We start from the raw sequence: 12,463 nt of genomic DNA, 5'->3' as shown, positions 1-12,463 counted from the left end.
GCCAGGAAATAGTACCTATTTTATTTTCTGATTCTAATAGCTACTTGGCTCAAATAAGTAAAACTTTCTTCATTATAAGAATAGAACAAGTATGGAATGCTGTTCTTGGAAAAGAAGTTATCGTGCGCCCTAGTTTTTTTTCTTTTTTATTTCTTGGACGGCACCACGTTTTTTGCACGCCGGCTGCGTCTGCTGCTCGCTCTTGCAGCGGCGAGCACAGCATCGGCCGTGGAAAAACTGCTCATCGTTGGGACGCGCCGTCTTTTATACATCACGCATCGAACTTTCCAGCCTTATCACTGGTGGCCGCGCAAGCTCTGAAATAAGCTTCACTGTTCGCGTCTTGCGCGCAATCTTAACAACGATCTACAACAATTGTGAGGCTTCTCGAACCCTGAGGCACAGTCTACGCCAATCATTGCTGACAGCCTTTGAGGGCGTAAACCGAATATAGCAAAACTGAAACAAGACAGGCCCGTGGCCGGATCGTGCCGCAACCGGTCTTCCATTTCGCCTGTACCAGGGCTCAATACCGTAAACGTTAACATTCGATCACGTGTGGCGCGTACCCGTATATACTGGGCTGAACACGGAACCTAAACTTCTCTGTTATAAAGGCTGAATAATGCTGGGAAAACGTTCTGAACAACGGAAAATTTTATATGTACCAGTATATAAACAGCACAGTAACTAGCTGCATGTATGCACTCTCATCAAAGTTTAACTCTGACGTTCCCATTTTGCATGCGTACATTTTGCTATAATAAACACACTAGCGCAGCGAGCAAGCAAAAACCGAAACTGGAACCGAAATCGGCTGCAAGCTGCCAGACTACTTGCGTAGTAACACAAATGTGCGGAGGCCCCGCCTCCATAGCCTTCGCTCCAATGTCAAGAAAAGCTGTCGCCGAGTATAGAGTGTGGTACCACTTACAGTGCGTATATTCGCGATTCCCACCACTTACATTATAAACAGTCTATAATGTAATTGCTGTCGAAATAACAAAGCAGTTTCTTAGCGCTAAATAAGTGTTATGGGTAAGCTCCTTGTAGAATTTTCGTACTGAAACGGCATATAACGAAAACCTGTTTCTAATGAATTTCTTTGAGAATTTGTCAATTTCATTATACCTATGCTTAACTGTAGTTAATCTGAAAAAAAGCACAGGCAAGGCATATGTTTAAGAAATTTCAGAAATAATTTCGAATTCGGTGCCAAACCAGCTAGAGGGTTTGGAAGAATAGCAGAAAATGAGTAGCTCATCCAACAGTACAGCATGGAAAGAGACTGCCTTCAGGTGGTATTCTCGACAAGATTTACTGCATTATTTTGCAGAAAACATAGCCAGGTTTGCACTGCAGCTTGGGCTCTTACCAGCATCTCGAAAGAGCTGAGGCACTTCTTGTCGGTGCGAGAGTAGCGTTCCTTCTCGGGGCACATATCAGGACAGGCACCCCTGGTGGCACGGGCAGTGGCAAGGTCACTCTGTTTCTCCAGTCCTGCACCATTATTACTGCAAGGCTCCATAACAGGCTACATAACACACTGACGATCACATTTGCACCTACAGCATTTCTTTATTGCTTTCTTTTATTTCTTCTTTGTTAATTTGCTATCAATGATGCCTATGAAGCAATTCGTGTTGTTACTAACAAGGTCACTGTTCTTTTATTATATCGTCGTCCTCCAAGTAGGGTAGAAACATTTCTTCATTTTGTTGAGTTTTTTTCAGAATTCGCTTCTTTCAACAAATTCAATGCAACAAAACTTGGCGATATGAATATAAATTTACTTGTAAATAGCAATGTTAGTACAAATATTATTGAGTTAATGTCGCCTTATGTGTGTGGAAATGTCTTTGATCAACCCACAAGGGTCACTAAACAATCTGCCACATTGCTCGATGTCTGCTTTACAAGTTCCCTTCTGGAAAACATTTGTGTCTGGTGTGTTTTCGTAGGGAATGAGTGACCATTTGCCATTTTTTGTTCTATTCACCTTGAAAAAACTATTATCAAGAAGTATTTATACGCATAGAATAATAAACACCGCTAGCGTTACAAAGTTCTGTTCTTTAATGAGTGAAACTAGCTAGGATGAACTGTACCATGAACCTGATCCATCAAAGGCCTACGATATATTTATTCGAAAAAATCAGTGAGAACTATAATCATGTTTTTCCACGTGTTATGATTAAGAGGCACAGAAAAGCTAGAAAACAGTGGATAACACCGTCATTATTCAACCGCATTAAAGAAAGAGACTTCATGTTTGCTCGTTTCCTGAAAACAAAAAATCAGAAGATTTATTCACGTTGAAAAAGTATAAGAATAAATTACCGTAATTACTCAAATCTAACACGCACCTTTTTTCCTGTTAAGCTAGTTCATAAATCGCATGCGCGTTAGAATCGAGTACGAAAAAAAAATGAATACGGTCATTCTATTGCTATCGGCATTTCCAAAATGGCCGCTCCCTACGTGCCGCCCGTGCGTCAGCATGGCGCGTCGGCCGTTTCTGCGTATGTGTTTCCCATGTGCCGCACTCCGTACGTGTGCTGAGGAGTTCGTCATCTTGTAGTGCATTAGCATCGACGGCATGGAAGGGCCGACTCCAAAAACTGCACCACGATGCACCACAATGCTGCTTTTAAAAGAAAAGTCATCGCGTGTGCAGAAATGGACGGAAATCGGGCCACATCGCGATCGTGCAGAGTTCCCGAAACGTGCATGCGGGACTGGCGGAAACAAAAAGCAGAAGATTGTCGACAGCAAAGCTTCACGCAAAGACTTCAGTGGACCACAGCAGGGTCGGTTTCAGCAAATTGAAGAGCTGCTCGGCGAGTATGTGCTTGAGCAGCGAGCGGCACAGCGGCCCGTGACGACAGAACTGCTCCAAGTGCGTGCTATGCAGTTAGCCTTAGAATAGAAAAAAGGGCTAATGCGGAGCCAGTTTAAAGCAAGCAGGTGCTGGCTAACTAACTTTATGAAGAGGAAAAGCTTTTCCCTCCGAAGGCGAACGGGCATATGCGAAAAGTTTCGAGAGGAGTACGAAGAAAAGCTTCATAGTTTTCAGAGGTTCGTCCTAAACTTGCGGCACAACAACGACTACCTGCTTGGGCAAATCAAGAATGCCGATCAGACGCCTCTTCGACATGCCTGGCACCACAACCGCCGAGAAGAAGGGGGCGAAGCAAGTTCGCGTGCTGACATCGGTCCACGGTAAAACTACAGTGACGGCAATGCTCTGTTACACGTCAGATGGGCACAAGCTTCCCCCATACCTCATATTTAAATGAAAGACGCACCCGAAAGGAGTCGTTTTTTCGAGTGTTGTGATCATGCGGGCCAACGAGAAAAATGGGTGCGCGTCGCAATCGATGTCTTACTTTCTTTTTCTTTTCGTCGTGGAAACCGGGTGCGCGTTACAATCGAGGGCGCGGTAGAATCGAGTAAATACGGTAAGCTTGGACTTAAACGGCGAAACATCCATATTATCAAAACATGATTTTGCTGCTAATTAATAACCCTAAACCACTATGAGGTGCTGTGAACAAAGTTATAGGAGTTGAATGAACATGTATACCTCCCGAACTAAAAATTAATAAAACAGCCATCTCTGGCGTGACGCTTGCAAATCAGTTTAACATGCATTTTTTTATATCCGGTGCTTTTCTCGACCCCAAGATAGAATCCTCTTTGAAATATGCTATTTCCTGCATTCCTGCAGCCTACAAAAATTCTGTTTTTAACACCTACCTCGGATGAAAATATAGCATCTACAGTGTTCGCACGGAAAGACACGTGCTCGTACGGTAACGATGAAATCCGCGTTTCACCGATTAAAGCTGCTATCTGTTATACTTCTGGTCGGTCCACTAACTTATATCTGCAACAGAATGTTAGAGACTGGCATTTTCCCTGAAAAAATTAAGGTAGCACATGTTACTGTTATTCACAAAGGTGGCAGTAATAATAACCTCAATAATTATCAACCAATATTGATACTACCTCTTTTTTCAATATCACAGAGCATATTATTTATAAACGATTGTACGATTTTATTCAAATTAAAAATATCTCGAAACATCAGCACAGCTTTCAGTCCGAAAAATCGGTAGAATGTGCTCTACTCCATGTAAAAGAAAAGATTCGCAGCAATTTCGAACAGCGATATTTTACAGTGGGAATTTTCGTTGACTTTTGAAAAGCATTTGATTCAATCAAACATGAAATCTTGTTTCAAAAGCTAAGGACATATGGTATCCGCGGACTGGCCATTACATTATTAGAGAGCTACCTCGATTGTGGAATGCACTATACACAGCTTCACGAATCGAAATGAGACTTGGGTAACAAATTTGGGGGTCACTCAGGGATCTATTTTGGGTCCTTTGCTCTTTCTTTTATACATAAATGACATTGCTAACATTCCTTTTAATCCCACCATTGCTATGTACGCCGATGACACCAAAGTTTTTTTTCCTGTCCAGATCTGAAGTCATTAGAGTAGCCTGCCAATATCTGGCTAAACGAACTTCATACCTGGATTAATGTGAACGAAATAAACTTAAATGTAAAGAAACACAGTACGTAATATTTTCTTCAAAAAATAAACCACTCCTTCATGACGTGTAATTGAGCATCAACAACAATATAATAACGCCCGTCAACTCTTGCCAATTCTTGAGAGTCCTTTTTTAGTTTGACCTCAGCTGGTCTGAGCACATAAATCACATTCGTGCTAAGTTGTCGAGATATTTTGGTATGTTATACAAGCTAAAATATTTATTGCCGCTGCGCGTTAGAAGACAATTATATTTTGCTTTTATTCATTCCCACCTAACATAGTGCCACCTTGTCTGCGGTACGTGCAACAAGACTGACGCCAACGGTGTCTCCTCTTTACACAAAAGAAGCTTAAAACTGATTTCATCCCATCCACCCCCATCAACTGACTCTTTGTATAAAACTCTGAATGTGCCACCATTTTCAAAGTTATACCGATTTTCTTCGGCAACAATGATTTTCCACGTATTCAAACATAATCGTACCATGTTCTCAAAAAAACACCTAAACAGAGAAGTTGCATATAATCTTTGCACTATTTCATTAACAGGATCAAGACCAAGGACTAATTAGGTACGGCACAAAAATTATATTCTCAAACTATCTCATTGTTGAATGCATACCCATCCTTAATCGAATTGGCCAATCAAAACTAAAGTATGTCACATTTTAAAAAACAAGTAAAGCAACTGTTCCTGCCTCTTTGAAATATACAATTGTTTTGCAATGAACATGAAAATTATGTAGTTTTGTATAATTGTATATTTGTTAAATGCAAACAATGTACACTTTGAATAATTTCTGTCTTAATGTGTTTTCTACCATTCATTTTTGTTTATATAGGCTGTGCCACGAACATTGTGCTTAATTGTTGTTTTTTTCTGGTTTCTCTGTACTTGTTTTTCTGGAGCATTGTACTTATTTTCTCTGGTTTTGCTCCTGGCTGTCCGACGTGTGAGTCCAGATGAAGACCTCGTCAGGAGACCTACGAGTCTCCTTTTGCCTTGCCTTGTGGACATACTTCATGTTGTATGTAACTATGTTCGAAATAAACTATTCTATTCTAATTCAACACGAACCAAAGGTTGATCATAAAGGTCACTTTGACACAATAGCACACTTGTATTGCTCACGCCTGTCGAGAGCGATGGTACATTCATGGAACAACATCTTTAGTACCTCAGCAAAGCCTGTAGGCCACGGACGTCACATATGCAGATGTGCAAGTCTCTTGATTGCCAGTTACATTAAGTTGTGTGTGCATTGCGTATGTGGCAGGGAACGCTATGATCATCCCATCAACAGCTAAAAAATTTTGCAGCTGGTTATGTAGAAATTCAAGCTGATTTTTTTATAAATCCTAGCAATGGGTGTCATGCTAAAGCTATAAAACAATACAGTAAAACCTCATTAATTTAGGCTTGGTTAGTATTTCAAAATCCTGCTTAATTCAAAGTATTTCCGTGGTCGTGTATTTTGCAACGCAAGTCTGAGTGAATAATTTGAAGTGGTGATCAGCCCCAGTCTGGTTAATTTGAAAATTTTGTGTGCAGTGTGCCAATTCGTAATCCTGATTTAACCGCAAATCTCCAGAAGCGGTGGCGCTCAAGAGTCACTAAGCAATGTGCCAAAGCGATACTAATGAGTGGCAGCTGGAAAAGGCTTGCTTTTTCCAGCATGACAAGTAAAATTATTTTTAAAAAACCAACTCGTGATCAGGTAAAATGTGTGCCTGCAGAAAACAAGAAATTCCTCACTGCAACACAGTGGTGATGCGCAGGCCGCATGTTGCATGCTTCTCGCAGCGTCACTGCATCATGATTTACCCATTTTTTTCTGGGAATGTAAAGAAATTATTGAAGAACAATCTGGAAAAATGTACAATGTATGCAAACCTCCGAATACCATCTTTTAACTGAATACGGGCGTGCACACAGACACGGACACTAGAACAAGAAAATGCCCACAACATAAGTGCCACTCGCAACTAAAGTTTATTCGAAAAAAAAAAAAAAAGGTAGGTACACACACGTGACTTCTGTCACATGACCTGGCAGGTAAAGCATCAAAAAACACTAGGCTTGTGCGAATATGCGAATGCTTCAAATATTCGAACGAATAGTTGAGTATTCAAATTCACTTGAATTGGACTTTAAATTATTGAATATTTTCGAAGTACTCGCAATAAACGAATAGGTGTAAATTAATCCACATGTAGCTGCCTGTAAAGGTGATTTCACTGCACTGTGAAAGTGCTAAGCCGTGAAAGCCCCTATCCAAAAAAGCCCCTATTGTTTTGCCGCGAACCTCCTTTAATTTTAAAGGGGCTTTGCAACACTTACTGAGCATGGTCAGAAAACGCTGCCGATTAGTAGTCGAGGCTACCGGGAACACGTGAGGCAAATATTATAGCGCAGCACGTGGCCTGTAATTCACAATATATTTTCAAAGCTAAAAATTGCTTTCTTCCCTTGTCAAATGACATTACAAGCTCAAAAATCCCTTCCGACAGCCAAGACATTGGAATATACGACTCTGGTCACAGCCATTGGCTGATTTGAGCATGGCGCGCTCGTCATTACCGGGGCCGCCACGGGAGGTGGCCCTTTGTCCACGAGTGCACGCGAGATTGCACTGAAAAGCCGCATATCCGAAGAAAAAAAAAAGGGTGCTCAAGGTCACGAGATGCGTGTGACGTATTTTCTTTCATCGTGCCATTCCTCCCTGCTGAGCTTCCAGCTATTTTGTCGGGACGAGAAGAGACAATGCAATTGCAGCGTGCGACAAATTTTTGGAACTCCGCTCGTACTAGACTGACTCTAGAAACTTTGCGACAGTAAATTTGTGAGGCAACAAGCATGTTTACAGGCTCCATGGCTGCTTGAAGAAGTGTTGCAGGGCCCCTTTAACATGTTACCCTCAAATCAATTCTTCATTTTATTAAGCTTGTTATGATGACTTAAATGCTCCAAGTATAATTAATTTTAAAACATTAAGTATCTTACAGGTTATCACTCGCATCCTACTGAAACTACTACTCAAGGTTGTTTTGACTTCCTTTGAATTAAAAAATAAATGGCATTTGAATAGAGCCGCTATTTCAATTAAAAAATATTGCTCAAGTTAGTTAGGTCATGATAAATATTTCCTTTTTTTTTATATGTCATACATACCATTCGAATTCTATTCGAAATTATTCGATCAAAATCACTATTATCTTCAAACCAAAAATTCACTATTCGCACAAGCCTAATAAAACACAAATACAGCTATAAAACACGTGCCTCAGATCAGACTCTCAGAGTGCTGATGAGGTATGAAAATTTGTTTTCTGTTAACGTGATGGAGGGTGCGCTTACGCATTTCTTCCCAGTTCACCTAATGTTAAACGGCTCTGTAGGCTCTCTCTATTGGCCAGATCTGGGTGTTCAGATAAAACAATAGCATCCCAAAAAATAGGGTTGCAACAGCACGGGCTGCAATGTTTGGACAAGTGTGAACTATTTTTTCTGTCCGACGATCTCCTATGTTCTTGCAAACCTGGTGCTGACACATCTTCCCGTTTGGCCAATGTAGATGTACCACAGGACAATGGTACCAAATACACAACACCTGTTTCACACTTTCCATACGACTGCCTATGATTCTCGTCGCATCCTCCTCGTTACCTTCACAGTTGAACTTCCGAAGGGTGACAAAATCCAGTTTCTAGATTTAAAATCACACCGTGAACCGAACCACATATGCTGGGCATACATGCCACGATTAAAAAAGCCCTTAGTAAACTTTAACTCGGGGCATTCTAGTATTGTTAAAATAGGAATACCGTATAAACCGGAATATAAGTTGAGATATTTTCAATGAAATATTAAGCTAATGTCGCCCCTCGTCTTATGTAGCGGTGTCTAGCCGAAAGTGCGACGCTGTCTGGCAACATGTGGCTTGCATGAGCTTGTGAAGCCGGACACGGCCATATTCGCATATTAATCCAATCGCAGTCTGTTTTTTTTTTTTTTTCTCCATCTGTTTTCTTTGTGTTCGTGATTTGCTTCCGATCTGTACAGAGTTTTCGCTCCGCTTGATGTTGCGCTGCATTTTTAGTGGCCCTTTTTTTTTTCGTTCACTGAATATGTCTAGCGGTGCGAGGAGGCAGTACTCAGCTGCGTTTAAACTAGATGTTGAGTTTGCAGAAGCGAACGGGAATATGGCTGCTCAGCGTCGCTTTGGCGTAGCGGAAAAAAGCGTGCACTATTGGGGGGCGCAGAAAGGGAAGCTGGAGATGTGCAATCCTCGAAAAATGTCGTTTCGTGAACGAAGTGCCGTTCATTTGCATCTGAAGGATAAGCTAGCGGACTCTGTGCGGGAAGTTCGAGCGCGCTCGCTGCCAGTGACCGTGGGTACCATTCGCAAGAAAGCCGAGGAACTCGCTCAAGAAGCTGGGCTCACGAGAAAAGAGTTTCGTGCACCGAACTCTTGGGTGCGTCGATTTATGTGACACAAAGAATTTTCTCTCCGGCGGCGCACATCCATCTGTCAAAAGTTGCCGGAGGAGTTCGAGGACAAGCTCATAAACTTTCAGCGCTTTGTGAACCGGCTTCGGGAGCAGAACGACTACATGATGGGGCAGATTGGCAACGCCGATGAGACCCCCGTGCGGTTTGACATGCCTTCGTCGACCACGATCACGCAGCGCGGCGCTAAGGATGTGAAGCTGTTGTCCACTGGCAACGAGCACTCACACTTCACCGTGATGCTGGCATGCACGGCAGATGTAGAAAGCTTCCACCCTTCGTCATTTTCAAATGCAAGACAATGCCGAAGGGAAGTGTTCCCGCCCGGTGTTGTCGTTCGCGTCAACAAAAAGGGATACATGGACGAGGCCATGATGCTCGAATGGATACGAGTGCTGTGGAACCGTCGGCCAGGTGCACTGCTGCGTCTTCGCAGCATGCTGGTGTTCGATGCGTTTCGTGGCTACTTAACCGACGCAGTGAAACGCGCACTCGGCGACGGGAAAACGGACCTCGCCGTGATACCAGGTGGTATGACGTCCACCCTCCAGCGGCTCGACGTTGTGCTAAACAAGCCGTTCAAGGACCGAGTGCGGCTGGAATACCAAGAGTGGATGTCTGGCGACAACCCCAAGACACCGACGGGCCGCCTACAGAAGCCTCCGCTTGCGACTGTTTGTGTCTGGGTGCTTTCCGCCTGGCGCTCCTTGCCGGATTCCATGGTGGAAAATGCTTTCAAGAAATGTTGCATCAGCAACTCGCTGGATGGCACTGAAGACGACGCACTGTGGGAGGCGGCCAGCGACAAACTCTCGTCTTCAGAATACAGTGGTGCTTCGTCAGACGAATAGGAGCAGTTGCAATTGTGGTTGAGGGGAGCTCCGACGATCGGGGTGCGGTGCTCCCAATTCGCAAATAAATGTGGTTTGGCAGTTTTGGGCTTTTTTCCTTTTTTTCTTTTTTCGGTAACCTGAACTTGGGGGGTCGACCTATATTCCCACTCGACCTATAGTCCAGTTTATACGGTAGCTACGTCTTCTCTGAATCCCGCCAATAAAAAAAACGTGCTCCAATAAAACGGCAGAAAGTTTCTCAAATCATCTTGAAAGATTGAGCAGCGCTGGCGTCCCTCACCCTGTCCTATGCAAGGTTGCACAGAAGCTACTAAAAACAGTAAAACTGGAGGATCAAGGAAATGATAAAATAAAGAAATCAGCTAAAAAACCCTCTGTCATCCCTTACATGCACAAGCTGTCACATGGTGTAAAAAACATTGCAAATCGATATGACGTTTGGGTGGTATTTTCGGCCCCAAACAGATTAAACAATCTATGTAGCTTAATGAATAGAAATCTAGCACTAAACACAAAAGTTCGAAAACGAGGAGGATGCATTATGAATCATAAGCAGTCATATATAAAGTGCAAAACAGGTGTTGTATATTTGGTACCATTGTCCTGTGGTCACATCTACATAGGCCAAACGGTAAGATGTTTCAACACCAGGCCACAAGAACATAGGAGATCGTTGGGCACAGAAGATAGTTCACACTTACCCAAACAGTGCAGCTCGTGCAATTGCCACCCCTTTTTTTGCTATTCTATTGTTTTATCTAAAGACCCAGATCGGACTGCTAGAGAGCTGATAGAGGAGTTTCACATTAGAAGTGGGAAGAAATGCGTAAGCACACCCTCCATCACATTAACAGAACACAAATTTTCATACCTCATCAGCACTCTGAGGGTATGATTCAAGGCACGTGTTTTATAGCCCCATTTGTGTTTTCTGATGTTTTACTAGCCAGGTCATGTGACAAAAGTGACACATATGTGCCTACCTTTCTTTCGAATCAAATTTAGTTGCGAGTGGCGCTTACGCTGTGTACATTTTCTTATTCTAGTAGTATCCGTGTTTGTGTGCGCGCCCTTATTCAGTTAAAAGATGAACCAATACCAACTAGCCATATTATCCGTGCTACTCCGAGCGCAATTGCTCCAGCATTTTGCGCACTTGCAATGCTAGCGGAGTTTTTGCCTGCAACGCCTACATTGAAAACTCGGTTCAAAAGCTTCAATAATCATGTTTACCAGCCAAAACACATCGTAAATTTGGTCACACTGTCTATTATTAAGTTCTTTATTTTACAAGAAGGAATGGGCAAATAGTTACATCCTGACATGCTGACGCATTGGAGTACAGACGACATGCTGCCGAGTGTCACTGCTGTGTTGCAGTGAAGATGTCTTGTTTTTTGCAGACGCACATTGCTGTTGATCACGGCATCTTCCTTGTTTGCGGCAAAATTGTGACCCTGTATTGCTGGAAAACATAACCACTGAAGCCACGAACTTGTCGGCACAGCAAACAACCGGCCCCGATTACTTCGAATAATTTCAAGCTCCTTGCATCCCATTTTTGTATATTTTGTTCATTCGAAAACCCGCTTGATTCAAAGATTTCTCACAGTCCTAGTGACTTTGAATAAATAAGGTTTTACTGCATATGGCATCTCATACACCTTTTGCATTCTGCGAGGCTTCTATCCTAAACACATTAGCACTGTAGTATTTGCCTTTCAGATTGACTGTGTGGCTATTCTTGTGGACAAAGATTTCTTGGAGCCAGCAGAGACTGTCTGGCACAAACAGTTAGTGCCAACTGTTAATAATTCTACCTCTCCCTCTTCGTATGTTTCTTTTGGCGTCCCTCAAGGGAGTGTCCTAGGCCCATTACTTTTCCTTACCTAGATCAATGATCTCCCATCTAATAAATCATCAAATATCAAAATCTTTGGGGGCGGCTGCATGCTCTACAGACCCACAAACCGTCCTAACGACCACCGCATCCTTCAAGATAATCTGAACACTATCTCTAGCTGGTGTAACACTTGGCCTATGAAGCTAAATACTAATGAATGCAAAGTTCTTTGTTTTGGACGAAAACGTACCATCTCAGACTTTTCATACCACATACAAGATGACATACCCTCGCGGGCATCATCCTACAAATATCTGGGCATCCACCTTACACCAAGACTTTCCTGGCTAGAACACGTCACTTCTGTTTGCGCTAACGCCGCCAAAACATTAGGGTATTTACACTGAAACCTTTATCATTGTCCATCTAGCATTTGCAAACAGTTTTGGTCACCCGTTTGGTCCCCTTCCGCTCAGTATCAAATTAACATGCTGAAAGCAATTTATAACAGAGCCAGCCGTTACATTTCTAGGAACTACGACATTCACTCCTGTGTGACTCAGCCTAAACATGATCATTCCCTCCAAGTATTGCATGTTCGCCATCACGTGCCCTTTCTATGCCTATTTCATAAGTACGTGTACAGTAACAAAACATCGCCATTGCACCTTCAATGCGCCTCTGCA

The 12,463-nt window shown here is 42.7% G+C and overlaps 1 protein-coding gene across 4 annotated transcripts in view; it reads right to left on the bottom strand.

The window, feature by feature from the left end:
* Positions 1-12,463, bottom strand: part of xmas (RRM_XMAS2 and SAC3_GANP domain-containing protein xmas) — a 417,359-nt gene that overhangs the window by 326,394 nt on the left and 78,502 nt on the right. For all 4 annotated transcript variants that reach the window (XM_075896259.1, XM_075896258.1, XM_075896260.1 and 1 more), the window contains exon 7: positions 1,376-1,500. In XM_075896259.1, coding sequence (XP_075752374.1) covers positions 1,376-1,500 — 125 coding nt within the window. The remainder of the gene's footprint in view (positions 1-1,375; positions 1,501-12,463) is intronic.

The sequence above is a fragment of the Rhipicephalus microplus genome, chromosome 5 (genome assembly GCF_043290135.1).
Source record: "Rhipicephalus microplus isolate Deutch F79 chromosome 5, USDA_Rmic, whole genome shotgun sequence".
NCBI lineage: Eukaryota > Metazoa > Arthropoda > Arachnida > Ixodida > Ixodidae > Rhipicephalus > Rhipicephalus microplus.
Note: the sequence above shows the minus strand (reverse complement) of the source record. Positions and strands in the feature narration are given on the sequence as shown.